Source organism: Sus scrofa, chromosome 9, assembly GCF_000003025.6.
Source record: "Sus scrofa isolate TJ Tabasco breed Duroc chromosome 9, Sscrofa11.1, whole genome shotgun sequence".
Classification (NCBI taxonomy): domain Eukaryota; kingdom Metazoa; phylum Chordata; class Mammalia; order Artiodactyla; family Suidae; genus Sus; species Sus scrofa.
In genome coordinates this window covers 12,306,167-12,320,596 of record NC_010451.4, presented here as the reverse complement: position 1 = coordinate 12,320,596, position 14,430 = coordinate 12,306,167, and the positions used below count along the sequence as shown (strand labels likewise).

Genomic DNA, 14,430 nt, shown 5'->3' with positions numbered 1-14,430 from the left:
AGACCCCTAGCCTGGGAACCTCCATATGCTGCCGGGTGCGGCCCTCAAAAAAAGACAAAAGACAAAAGAAAAAAAAATTTCCGCAACATATAGATAGATAGATACACACACTCATGAATTAGCATATGTCCACACGTGGATAAAGTCTGAAAGGATGATCAGAAGTAAAGGATAAGGGGAGTTCCTGCTGTGGCGCAGTGGGTTAAGTATCTGCATAGATGCAAACTATTACAGTTAGAATGGGTAAGCAGTGAGGTCCTGCTGTATAGTACAGGGAACTATATCTAATCACTTGTGATAGAACATGATATAAAAATTAAATTAATATGAGAAAAAGAATGTATAATAAGTGGGTCACTTTGCTGTATAGCAGAAATTGACAGAACATAGTAAACCAACTATAATTAAAAAAAAAAAAAAAAGGAGTTCCCGTCGTGGCGCAGTGGTTAACGAATCCGACTAGGAACCATGAGGTTGCGGGTTCGGTCCCTGCCCTTGCTCAGTGGGTTAAGGATCCGGCATTGCCGTGAGCTGTGGTGTAGGTTGCAGACGCGGCTCGGATCCCGCATTGCTGTGGCTCTGGCGTAGGCCGGTGGCTACAGCTCCGATTCAACCCCTAGCCTGGGAACCTCCATATGCCATGGGAGCGGCCCAAGAAATAGCAACAACAACAACAAAAAAAAAAAAAAAAAAAAAAAAAAAAAAAAGAATCCTACTACAGTGGCGGAGGTCACAGCTGCAGCTTGGATTCAGTCCGTGATACAGGAATGTCCAAATGCTGCACGTGTGGCCATTTAAAAAAAGAAAGAAAGAAAGGATAAAGGCTAAAAGGTATTCCAGGCAGAAGGAATCTGAATGGAAAGGATGTAAGCACTGGCAGTAAGTACAGAAAAATAGTGTGGAGCAGGCAGAGACAGCTTCCTGGAAGAAAGTAAGGATGAATCAGGCCCTGGAGGTGGTAATATTTGCCTGCAGTGACAGTAGAGGAAAAACCCTCTGGCTTCCCAGCAGAAATTATAATCATGAGACCTACAGAGAACTGATTCTGAGCTGGCTGTGCAGTTGTGCTGCAGTTTTTTTGTCTCTCCCAACCCCCCCAAATTTTAGCAGTTCTCCACCCTAGCGGCACTTTATAATTATTTAGAAAGTGTTGAGGGAGTTCCCTTTGTGGCCCAGCGGGTTACGAATCTGACTAGTATCCATGAGGATTCGGGTTTGATCTCTGGCCTTGTTCAGTGAGTTAAGGATCCTGAGTTGCTGGGAGCTGTGGTGTAGGTCGCAAACGTGGCTCAGATCCTGAGTCATTGTGGCTGTGGCGTAGGCCGGCAGCTGTAGCTCTGATTCGATCCCTGGCCTGGGAACCTCCATATACTGCAGGAGGGGCCCAAAGAAATAGCAAAAAGCCAAAAAAAAAAAAAAAAAAAAAATCAGAATCCTGAGAGTAGGGCCCATGAATACCAATTTTTTGTTTTTTGGGTTTTTTTTTTTTGGGAGGGGAACAGGTGGGCTGCAACATGCCTCCCCAGAGTTTCATAGTTGAAAGACCTGTATGGTCCCTACTTGATCCTTATCAGTATATTCCTGTAGCCCAGGTCTTTTCTGTTTCTAGGATATGCTTCATTTCTTCATTTGACTCATTTGTACACTGTTCACTGTAAGAGGCCTTATTCACGGATACCTGTGAGGCTCCCCTGGGTGCTGGAGGAGAGCTGTTTCGCAGTTTGTGAGATTTGAAGAACTGGCCAGGGATTTGAGCAGTTCCTTCATTGAACTCTGTCCTCATAGAAAGAGATAAACAGCTTCCTAACTGCCTATGATCTAGTGGAGAGTTTGAGAATTATTCTAATGCTTGGTAGTTGGTGATGGGTGCTGGGCCATGGTGATGTGATTCAGAGCTGGGGAGGGAGAGTCATCCTGATGGGGGTGCCTGCAAAAAAGGCTTTTCACACTGAGATTAGTATTTTAACTTATCCATGTACTTAATAGAGGCACTTTATTCCTGTCACTCATTCACCAGGAATCAGGAGACATTTGTCATTCACTGCTCTGTACTGGGGAGGGGGTAGAGAGATGTCGGCAGTGTTGTCTTTCCTTCCAGGAGCAGTTTCTTATGAAGGCCAAAATGTCTTCTTTTCCTCCTGTTTTCGGGTTCACAGCAGAGGTCACCAACAGTTTTGTTAAAAGCTCATGGCTCTTCTGCCTCTGTTTCTCATTTCTGTCACCTCATAGGTCTTGTATCCAGATGGCCAGGCTCAGATCATCCACCCTAAGCCCGCAGACTTCCGGAATCCAGGCCCAGGGCGGCACCGGCTTATCACTCAGGTGTACCTCTCCCACACCGCTTGGACAGGTAAGGAGTCAGTGGGCCAAGGCATTTGTTTTTTTTCAGTTTGAAAATATGATTGAAGCAGGCCTGCTGAGGGTTGAACTTGATTTCTTGAGGAGCTTAAAAGCTCAGACTGGACACATTTAGACGAACTGGCTGCATTGCTTTGATTGCACAAAGCACAAGATTTCTTTTAGAAGATAAAAAAGGAGGTTATGGCGCTCCTGCTGTGTCACAGCGGGATCAGAAGCATCTCTGCAGCACCAGGACGTAGGTTTGATCCCCGGCCCTTCACAGTGGGTTAAAGGATCTGGTGTTGCCATAGCCGCAGTATAGCTTGCAGCTGTGGCTCGGATCTGATCCCTGGCCCTGGAACTCCATATGCCACAAGGCAGCCAAAAAAGATGAAAAAGGAGATTTACAACAGAAAGGAGTCTCGATAGAAAAAAAGAAAGGCGGGGTGAGGGGACTGGGGGAGGAAAAAAAAAAAGAAGAGAGTCTCATAGAAAGGACCCCTGGGCTGAATGTCAGGAAACGATGTTCTTATCCTGACTTTGCCGCGGACTTGCCACATAACCCTGGACAAGCCAGACGCCCTCCTACCGTTGCCTCATTTTCAAAGTGAGGATAATGGTTCTCAATGTACTATTTAGGTCTGAGAAATACTCTGAAAACCAAACAGTTTTATATTTCTACCAAAAATTTAAAATCACTCTTTTTGTCTGTGAACAGTTCAGTTCATTCCTCCAAAACAATAAAAATGACAACTGTTACTGCCCTCCCTTCCCACGTGGGCTGGTTTGTAGGGCGATGCAAAGGAATGTGATCTTTTCCTATACTTTACACTCCCCACACAGTGACTGAGTAGAACCTCGATCATTTGAGAAAAGACAGGGAGGTTACTTAAGACGTTCCTGTTGTAGCTTAGCGGTAACGACCCCAACTAGTATATAAGAGAACGTGTGTTCGATCCCTGGCCTCGCTCAGTGGGTTAAGGATCCAGTGTTGCCATGAGCTGTGGTGTGTGTTGCAGATGTGGCTTGGGTCCCACGTTGCTGTGGCTGTGGTGTAGGCCAGCAGCTGCAGCTCCAATTGGACTCCTAGTTTGGGAACTTCCATATGCCAGGGTACGACCCTAAAAAGACAAAAAAGAAAGAAAGAAAAAGACATGGAGGTTACTTAAATATTTTTCTTTAATCCTAAAGAATAAAATGAGAGAATACAGGTGCAGTGACAGTACATTTCAAGCCTCTAAGTCTGCTTTGAAAACTTTAAAAAGAGGCTCAGTCGCTCAGTCTGCAGAACCAGAAATGTAGGAGAGAATTGACCTCAGTGATGTTGCCTAAATCACTGAAGATGATGCAGAACCATGGTTGTTACTTGAGAAGATGTTTAATACCACCAAGTCTGGTTTATCTTAGAAATAGGTGGATGCCCTCTGGAACTTTCTTGCGCTATGTTTTTGAATCCATGAGTAACTATTTAGTGCCCTTATTAATGGTTTTTCTCTATCAGAGGTGTTGGGTGGGTATAGATGACTTGGTATAAAGACAAAAAAGAAAGAAAGAAGAGGAAGTGGTGCTGTTGGCCTGGGCCAGGCCTGCACTTCAGGCTGCCCTGCGCCTGGAGATTTGTAATTAATCCAGGATAACTTCCTCCGAGAGATTTCTATGTAATCACAATTACAAATCTCTATTTTAATTCTCTGCCCGGCACTTACTAGTGCCAGATGTTTTCTCATTTGTTGACTGACTTTCCAATTAGGACGGGAGCAAGCACCTCACTTTCCTCTGTGTCCCCAGTGCCTCTATCTCCTGTGTCCCTCGTGCCTGACATGTAGTAGGGACTCAACAAATAATGAAAATCCAACATAAAATTTAAAATTTGCGATTAAAATTTATTTAATTCTTAGGAAACTTTGGGGTGAGAGTTAGTATTCTGCTGTTTGTTTTATAGACACATAGGTGGAGGCCAACGTTGCTCATCAGTGGTGGCACTGAGGCTGGCATTCAGATGTCCTAACTCCCAAATCCCTTGTGTTTTCGCTATCCCATCCTCCCATCTGACTTGGGACCCTAGTGTGACTCATCTTCTCATTCTGAATATGCCCACACCTTCTCCCTCCTAATCCAGCAAATGAGGCCTGGTGTGGTAGGGGCTCCTCCATCTGGTCCCTCAGCTGCCTGCCGAGAGCCTGTCCTCTGGGAGAGGGGATGCTACCAGGTCAGAAGCTTTGAGACGCATAGATGGGTTCCAAATTCTGCCTTGCTTGTGATCCTGAGAAAGTTACTTTACTTTTCTGTCTCACTTGATCTTTTTTGTTTTGTTTTGTTTTGTTTTTGCCTTTTCTAGGACCGCTCCTGCGGCATATGGAGGTTCCCAGGCTAGGGGTCGAATTGAAGCTGTAGCCACTAGCCTACGCCAGAGCCACAGCAACACGGGATCCGAGCCATGTCTGCGACCTACACCACAGCTCATGGCAACGCCAGATCCTTAACCCACTGAGCAAGGCCAGGGATCGAACCCGCAACCTCATGGTTCCTAGTTGGATTCGTTAACCACTGCGCCACGACGGGGACTCCTGTCTCACTTGATCTTTAAGATGGGAGTAATAATGCGTATCTTATAAAGCTGTGTTCTTCCAGGCGAAACAAGTCGGTTGCGTGATTTGTCCTTGATGATTTTTTGTCTCTTTCTCCCATTGTCGCCTCCCTCTTGTTTTCTCTTCCTGCTCCTTTCCTCTGTTGGCAGTGGCTTGAATTACCTTTCTGCTCACATGCTGGTAAAGGAAGGCATAATGACCAGGTGGGGTTTAGTCCTCTGACCTTACCAGGGTTTGCCTTCTGAAAGTGCTGTGAGAGCCTGGGCTAGGTTGTGGTTGCTGGGTTGGCAGTAGCCATCTAGGACCAGAGAGGAGAGCGTAGTGGGAGAGCTGATACTGGAGCCTAGTACCAGAGAGCAGTGGTCGTTTCATCACAGATACACTCAAGGCTGGTATGAGGCCCTATATTAAATGATGATGCTGAGGCAGCTCGCTGGGGTTGGCTAAGCTGCTCTGGCTGCCTGCCAGCCTCTTGCTTCCTGAAGGACAGCAATCTAGTCTCTGTTCTGCTCCTTAGGGAAAAGTCTGGAAGTGACTAGGAGGACATCCGAGGAAGCATTGAGAAGTCTTGGGATCTCTGCCCTTGCTCATTTAGATCTATCCAGCCCTCACTCTCCCCTCTAAGCTCTTCAGCCTTGGGCACCTCCTCAATACTTGCACCTTTCAGGAAATTAAAGAGATGACCCAGTCACAGGAAATCAAGGAAGGACACCCATGCTCGTGGTGTTCTGAGTCTTTTCACTTGCCCTTAAGTTTTTCTGAAATCCCCTCCTCCTTCTTTATTGAAACCACATGGTTGATAGAAAGATTAGTTGCTTAGTTTATGAACTGAGCTCAAATTCTGTCACTGGTGTGGATTTGGGCAGTCACTCAGAACCTCTCAGAGCCTTGGGACTTTGTTGGATTGTGACAGCCTTTGTTTTGTGGTGTGGCATGGTGAGCACTCTTGGGGTTGTGTGCTCGGCACAGAGCAGGTGTTCTATTCCAAGGCCTTCCTGTGTTCCCTCCTCATTGCTTCTTACAGAGTGTACACTGTGCTCCATTGCAGCTGTCTCTGCCTCCTCCACCAAATAGTCAGCAGTCTGAGGGAGGTCTTGTTTATTTTTGCTGGAGGCTGCCACCTGCAGACACCAGATCGGTAATATAATGTCATGTCATGAAAGAATGGAAGGTTCAGTGCCATGATTTGAGGTCCCTGAAATATGTTCACTAGTGAGTTTTCTGTCAGAAGTGTTTGCTAATGAAAGGCTCCTTTTACACTAATACAGTAGAGTCCACTGAGCATGCAGCCACTGGAGCCGGAGATTGCCTGTGCAGAAAGGGCGTGATTGTCTGGGCACAAGAATCAGCCACGTGCATGTACCTTGTGGCTCTCTGTCTTGAGACTGGAAGGCCTCCGTGGAAGAAGGGTTTTTGTTTTTTTATATTTTTGTCTTTTTGCCTTTTTCTAGGGCCACACCTGCGGCATGTGGAGGTTCCCAGGCTAGGGGTCTAATCGGAGCTGTAGTCGCTGGCCTACACCAGAGCCACAGCAACGCAGCAACGCGGGATCCGAGCTGCGTCTGCGACCTACACCACAGCTCACGGCAATGCTGTGTCCTCAACCACTGAGAAGGGCAGGGATCGAACCTGCAACCTCACGGTTCCTAGTCGGATTCGTTAACCATTGCGCCACGACGGGAACTCCAAAAAGAAGGGTTTTTAGCTTGCTCTCTGACTGTCTTAGCAGCCATGGCTCTTAACTACTGGGAGCCCAGGAGGCCCGAGGAGGAGGTGGCAGTGGCAGAAAAGCAGAAGCACATCTGCAGGCTTAGGGATAGGCTCACAGGATTTCAGGCTGGCAAAGTGTTTTTGTTGGCTGAGGGGGGAAGAATGGGAGGCAGACAGATGAAGAAATGGTATCGAAACCCTCCTGCTTCCATTTTTAATGTTGCTTTTTCTTGACACTTCATCTTAATTCCTAGGCATTGCCCAGTCACAGAGGATATTTTTTTGTCTTTCTTTCTAGAACCATGCCAGGTGGAAGTGAGGCTGCTGCTGGCCTACAACTCCAATTCACGCATTCCAAAGTCCCCCTGGATTGAGGGTGGTGAGATGTCACCCCCGGTGGAAACCAGCATCGAAGGCACCATCCCCTTCAGCAAGCCTGTGAAAGTTTACATAATGCCCAAACCCGCAAGGCGCTGAGTCCCAGGCAGTCTTTCCAGTCGTGGCATAGAAGGCCCTTCTTGGGATCAGAGTGAACCGGAAGCCTGGAGCATTTCACCCAGAAATGGTACATAGACCTAAGGAGGAACATGTGACCCGTAGCATCTCCTGGGTACCAAACTTGGCCACATTATTTTGTAGTAAGGAAGCCAAAACAAAAACAACAACAAAAAGAAAACAAAACCCTTCAAGTCTGTCCCATCCCACCCCCGCCTCCCCAGCCCTGCCCCCAATAAAGTTGAGAAAACAACAAGCTTTTCTAGTCCCTGGTCCTTAAAGAAATTTGTGTGGCTACGGGTTCCATAATATACCACATGCCCTCTTTCTTCAGGTGTGAAACACAAAGATCCAATTTTCTAGCCGCTTCCAAAGAACTGGTTATTGAAGCCATAGCCTTATTTCTTGAATAGTCAGTTTGCCAGGACCGATTCCAGAGCAGCTTTGACTGCTGTACTTTTTCTCCATCGGCAGTTCCTGAGCAGCCTCAGACATTCATTATCTTGCTGAGAGTCTCCTTTCCTAACTCAGGCAGAGCTGGGCCAAGGACTGAACGAACAGCTGAAGAGTGAATCATTTTCATCCCTCAGGGAAATTCCTGATCTTGACTGCCATTATCCTTTGAACCAAAATATTACAGAAGGGCCATGTTTTAGAAAAGAAACGAGCATTATGGAAAGGGGATGCAGTGTAAGAAACAAATCGTTTCCCACTGCATCTCTGATGACTCCAGTGTCAGAGCTGCACGTGAGTTAAAGGTGCAGCTTGAGGGTAAGAAGAGTAAATGCTCCAGAGCTGTGAACCATGTGAGGGTCTGTGTTTCATTCTTTTTGTTGTTGTTGTTGTCTTTTTGCCCTTTTCTAGGGCTGCTCCCCGAGGCATATGGAGGTTCCCAGGCTAGGGGTCTGATTGGAGCTGTAGCTGCTGGCCTACGCCAGAGCCACAGCAACGTGGGATCCGAGCCGCGTCTCTGACCTATCCCACAGCTCACGGCAATGCTGGGTCCTTAACACACTGAGCGAGGCCAGGGATCAAACCCGCAACCTCATGGTTCCTAGTCAGATGTTAACTTCTGTGCCACGATGGAAACTCCCTGTGCTTCCTTCTTTACCTATCGTTTAATCCTTGCAACAGCCAAGTGAGACCAAAAGGTTAAGTCAGTGGTAGGAAAACTGTACGGTGACTGGTAAAGCCTGTACTCATTTAAATCCAAGGTAACTGCAAAGGCCTGAGCTATGGTACCTCAGGAGACGTGTACGGAAAATAACCTTCCGGTCTTCTCTCCGCCTCAGTGTTCTCATCCGTAAAATAGAGGTAATTATACCTTAAGAGCTGTTGAATGTGTTTAATTGAATAGTGCTTGGTTGAATCTGAATCTGTGCTTGATCATATTTGGTACTTGGAAAGCTGGTAAACCTAACAGATCCTACAGTCACTCAGAGGTACTGCTGGAATTTGAGTTCAAGCATGTTTGACTTTTGGTTTAATACACCTAATGTGAGCCCAGCCCTTCGCATCAGTTAATTCATGTAATCCTCAGGACTACCCTCTCTAGTAGGTATGAATGACTCCTGTTATATTCGTCTTATAAATTAGGCAGTTAAAGTTCAGAGGATTAAAAGAAACTGGGATTATAAGAGGGATCCAGTGTATGAAATAACATCATTTTCCACTGTGTCTCTGATGATTCCAGTGTTGGAGATGCCTTGCTGGCCTAGGTCACACAACTAGTAAATGACAGATGTGGGATTTGAACCCAGGTGGTCTTGGGCCAGGACCTCTAACTGCTGTAGAGGAACTCCAGGAAACTTACTTTTCTACTGTGCTCACCTATTTAGTACATCTCAAGGATGTGTCATCAGCGGACACTTGTGTGTCAGCAAGATGCCCTAAAGAAAATTGCCTGCTTTGGAGATAAAACGAAGCTGAAAGCCAGGCCAAATCATACCATGGCCCCGATGCAAGCACCTCATGATGCTAACTGGGATGAAGCCCAGAGGTAAACAGCAAGGTCCATGGCTGCTAACTGCGCCCTCCATTGCCATAGCTATAGAAAGCCTTCCACGGGAACAGTATGCTGAATCCTTTTCATATACACTGCTCCTTTTATTAAACAAACAAAAACAAAAAACCTTCTGGGTTCGTCCTCATTTTCTAGGTGGGGAATGTCTCTCTTTTGCAAAGGGCAAAATCAAGATTTGCTCCTAGGTCTTAAAACCCAAAACATTATACTTTTCCCACCCAAGGCGGATACAGGAAAAGGCAGACTTTGCCTTAGTATCAGGATGAGTTTTTTTTTTTTTCTTCATTTTTTTTAATTACTCAAATGAATTTATCACATCTGTAGTTGTATAATGATCATAACAATCTAATTTCACAGGATTTCCATCCCACAGCCCAGGCACATCACCCCACCCCCCAAACTGTCTCCTCCGGAGACCATAAGTTTTTCAGTGTCTGTGAGTCAGCATCTGTTCTGCAAAGAAGTTCCGTCTGTCCTTTTTTCAGATTCCACATGTCAGTGAAAGCATTTGATGTTGGTGTCTCATTGAATGGCTGACGTCACTTAGCATGATAGTTTCTAGGTCCATCCATGTTGCAAAAAATGCTGGTATTTTGTTCTTTTTAATGGATGAATAATATTCCATTGTGTATATGTACCACATCTTCTGGATTCAGGATGAGTTTTTAAAAACTGTGTAAGAATTGAACAGACTGCATTAGGAGAAATTCTCCATGCTGGTTGTGTTCGAGCAGAGGTTGAACAAGCTCCTGACAGCTTTATTGTAAAGGAATTCAAGTATCATATGAGGTTGGGACTAAACATTTTCAATTCCTTTTCCCCTGAAACATGAGGATCTTGATTTTTCTGCATCTGGTTTATGTGAAAAAGAAAATGACCTAATATTATAAAGACATGGAAGGGAGCAAAAAGATTTCTCCAGTGTGGCACCCTCATTCACAAGTGAGTGTGCAGGTCCACGGGGACTGAGTTAGTGGAAGCCAAGTCTGCAACCCAGGCCTCTTAATTCTTAAGTCTGATGTGGTTTTCATGGCAGGAACCTGTCGTTTTGTCTTTTTCAGTGGTCTTCCATGTACCTCGTCAAAGCCAGAAACCGCATCATGTTGGACTCCGTCCTTAGCCCTCTTATAAAACCAGCCATCAAATCCTTTAGATTCTGCTGCTTTAAATGCTTCTTGACTCAGTTCCCTTCTCATTATGCTCACTCTTTCTGTCTTGATGCAGCCTTCATCATCTCTCCTAAAGTGGAGATTAGCTTCCTAAATCTTGCCTCAAATATTGCCCCCTTCAGTCTGCTCTTCACACGACCACCAGAGTAATCTTTCTAGAACCCTGATCTGATCGCCCCATTCCCCTCCTTAAACCTCTATCCTAGGATACAATCTAAACTCCTTTCCTTGCGTTCCCATTGTGGTGCAGCAGAAATGAATCCAACTAGTATCCATGAGGATGCGGGTTCAGATCCCTGGCCTCGGCTCAGTGGGTCGAGGATCCGGTGTTGCTGTGGTGAGCTGTGGTGTATGTCGCAGATGAAGCTCAGATCCCACGTGACTGTGGCTGTGGCACAGGCTGGCAGCTGTAGCTCTAGTTTGACTCTTAGCCTGGAAACTTCCATGTGCTGCACCCGCGGCCCTAAAAAGGCAAAAAACTAAAAAAAATAAACCCTATCTTTGAAGGCTCTTCATGCCCCTGTTGTCCTCTCCAGCCTCATACTGTGTCCTGAACATTCTCTCCACGTCTCCAGATGTAGTGGATTATCTGTGGTCATTCCCAGTTTTCACCTTGCCCACTCTGGCTTCACACCTTTGTACTGGCTAAACTCTGGAATATGCTCTTCAGACTGTTTTCTGTTGTTTCTTTCTTATCATTCTTCAGGACTGAGCTCGTTCTGGAAAGTGTCTGTGTCTCCTGTGGGTGTGGTGCGTTGCCTCAGTGGTCCTCCAGCCTCCGTTACATTCTTTAGGCATAGTATCTAATGCAGGTTCCCAAATGCAGACCCTGAAGCAGGTAGGCAGGGAAAAAAGCGGGTCACACGGCTTTGTCAATCTAATAAATGCATCCTAGGTAATTTTCATGAATGTATTTTTCAAAGTTATGAAAAGTAATAATCTGTGCAAATTAAAAAAAAAAAAACAAAAAGGAGGGGGGTCACATGGCCTGGAGGAAGATAGTAGAGGCTAAAGAATCAGCACATCCTCTGGCAGAAGGTGCTTGCTATTCAGCTCCACACTCGACCTGTGAGCCAGGTGATGTCAGATTTTCTGATTCTTATAAAAAAGCCAGAAATCTGTATTTTCTTTTTCTTTCTTTCTTTTTTTCTTTTTTCGTCTTTTTAGCACCACACCCGTGGCATAAGGAGGTTCCTAGGCTAGGGGTCTAATTGGAGCTGTAGCTGCTGGCCTGTGCCACAGCCACAGCAATACAGGATCCGAGCTGCCTCTGTGACCTACACCACAGCTTACAGCAATGCTGGATCCTTAACCAACCGAGCAATGCCAGGGATCGAACCTGTGTCCTCATGGATGCTAGTCAGATTCATTTCCACTGGGCCATGACAAGAACGCCGAGAAATCTATATTTTCAGGTGAAAAAATAGCCATTTAAAATTTTTTGGTAACTGGACTTCCTGTCGTGACTCAGTGGTTAATGAATCCTACTGGGAACCATGAGGTTGCGGGTTCGATCCCTGGCCTCGCTCAGTGGGTTAAGGATCCTGAGTTGCCATGAGCTGTGGTGTAGGTCGCAAATGCAGCTCAGATCCCACTTTGCTTTGGCTCTGGTGTAGGCTGGCGGCTACAGCTCCGATTAGACCCCTAGCCTGGGAACCTCCATATGCCGTGGGATCGGCCCTAGAAAAGATAAAAAGACAAATATAAAATATATATATACGTATATATATATATATACACATATATATATATTTGTAACTGAAGTAAATGTTAAAATTACTCTGAAACAATCAAAACCTGTCTGTGGGTAGATTTGTGCCAGTTTGCAACTTCTGCATCATCACTGTATGTTTGTTTACATGTCTGTTTCTTCCACCCAGTCTGTGACTAGCTGGTCAGTAAGACTGTCGGTGTTGTATCTCCACCGCAGTGCCTGGCACGTGCCAGGCAAGGAAAGAATGAGTGAGTCCATGAATCCAGAGCAAGTTTAGCATGTTTGCAGAAAGCCAGCCCTGAGAGTCAAGTTTCTGAAAGGACTTTATATTTGGCTTTGGCATGACTGACCTCAGCAAACAGGATTGTGGCGAAGGTACACACCTACCCCTTGGCAAACTTCTCTTAGGGACTGCTCAAGCTAGAAGAAATTGAGGGCAGAGTGAGGGCTGTGCAGGCAACTTACAAACTGAATGAAAGGGATTAATGAATAAGACATGGCCAAGTATAGCACGGAAAAAAGAGCTTCTCTCCAGGCTCTGCACATTTCCAGCACTGACCATGCAGAACAGATCTAGAAGTAGGGGCTCTTTTTATTAGCAGGTTCTATACAAAGTGTAATAACCTCACTGCCAGATACTTCTGTCTCTATGAAGTTTGTGCTAAGTTCTCTTTACTGTAGAGACAGTGCACTTCAGAACACTGATTATACCCACACCTATGCACCGCCCACCGGAGCTGTCTCTTCTTACATTTGACAAAAAATTTTTTGATTCTATCAATACAGAAAGCTGTCTGAATTTTATCAGACATCCCTCCTAGCTGTATAAGTGTCTGGCTTTATGAGCGGAGGAAACTGAGATGTAGAAAGATCTGCCATCTGATGAACGGCTGGTTGCAGAAAGGGCACTGAGCAGGGGCCCTCAGACCTCTAGGTGTCGTGTCAGGTTGGTGAGGATCTCTCTCCCACGGGCCTCCTAAGGAGGTGGTGGAAAGAGATCAAGATACAGCTCGGGGTTCTAATCCTGCCTTTGCCACTTTCCTGCTGGGTCATCTTGGAAGGATCGCTTTCCCTTCCAGTGCTCTTCGCTCATCTTTTCTTGCCAGGCTGCATCCTAAGTTGTTGTTCACTTTATGGAATGGCTACCCATAGGGTAGATGCCCAGTGGAGCTAATCAGATGATAGGATCACGTGGAACAGAAGTCAGCTTTCTGGGCTGTGACTTCAACGAAGGCTGTAGTGGAGCAATTTTATTTACTTATGGCCAAGATAGACTCCATATGTAGTAAATGGCTGGTTTCTAAACGTCTGGTGAATAAATGAACCTCTTCTCATTCTTGAAGACTTGCGTTATGTCCTTAGTGACATCTCCCCTAACTTTCTCCCATTCTGGTAGGATAAGTCAGTCCACCCTTTGTGCCGCCACCAGACCTTATAACTAATAATGCTAACACAGTGCATCATTATTGTCTTGTTCATTTGTCTCTCTCACACATAACTCCTGAGTGCAGGAACTATAACTTACTCATTCCTGTACCCCCAGGGTCCAGCAGTAACTAGGCTTAAGAATATCAGTAAGAGATTTTCAGTAAATGAGAATGAAAGAGAATTACTGAATAAATGAGTGAGATAATAGAGTAGATAATTCCTTTGGGCTCCAACATTCTATGAATCCATGAAATATAAGCTGCTATATTAAGAACAATAAAATGAAACTAGTTAGCTTTATACTGCAACCCCATTATATGATGATAGTACTTTCAATTTATTGAGTCCTTACTACGTGCCAGGCAGAGTGCTAAGACTTCCTGTGAATTACCCCCATTTAATACCTATGATAACTCCAGGTACTAATATTATCTGACAGATGAGAACAGTGAGACTCTGAGAGGTTAAATAAAGGCCAACCAGTGAATGGCAGAAAGCCACAGTTCAAAGTCAAGGCTGTGAGACACCAAAGCCCATACTCATCACTCTTTAGAGATGGGGAAAGATAACTATTACAGTTCACTCAGTCTGTTCTAAGGCTTCACAGAGAGCACCTGGTATTTATTAAAACAAAGACCATCCATGCCGGTAGAGACCATTTAAAGGCATCTAGTCCAGCCCCATCATGTTACAGTAAGGGAATGTGAGGCCCAGAGAAAACTGTCTGGCAAGGCTCAGGTTTAGTTAGTAGAATGCCTGCCTAGGACCCAAGTATCAAAGCATAGCTACAGAGTTGCCATCGTGGCTCAGTGGTTAATGAATCCGACTAGGAACCATGAGGTTGCGGATTGGATCCCTGGCCTTGCTCAGTGGGTTAAGGATCTGGCATTGCCTCGAGCTGTGGTGTAGGTTGAAGATGCGGCTTGGATCCTGCATTGCTGTGGCTCTGGCATAGTCTGGTGG

The 14,430-nt window shown here is 45.5% G+C and overlaps 1 protein-coding gene across 1 annotated transcript in view; it reads left to right on the top strand.

The window, feature by feature from the left end:
* INTS4 (integrator complex subunit 4) overlaps positions 1-7,389 on the top strand; it is a 119,063-nt gene extending 111,674 nt beyond the window's left edge. The window contains exons 22-23 of the mRNA XM_021062562.1: positions 2,230-2,350; positions 6,937-7,389. Of these exons, the coding sequence (XP_020918221.1) occupies positions 2,230-2,350; positions 6,937-7,115 (300 nt within the window). The 3' untranslated portion in view covers positions 7,116-7,389. The remainder of the gene's footprint in view (positions 1-2,229; positions 2,351-6,936) is intronic.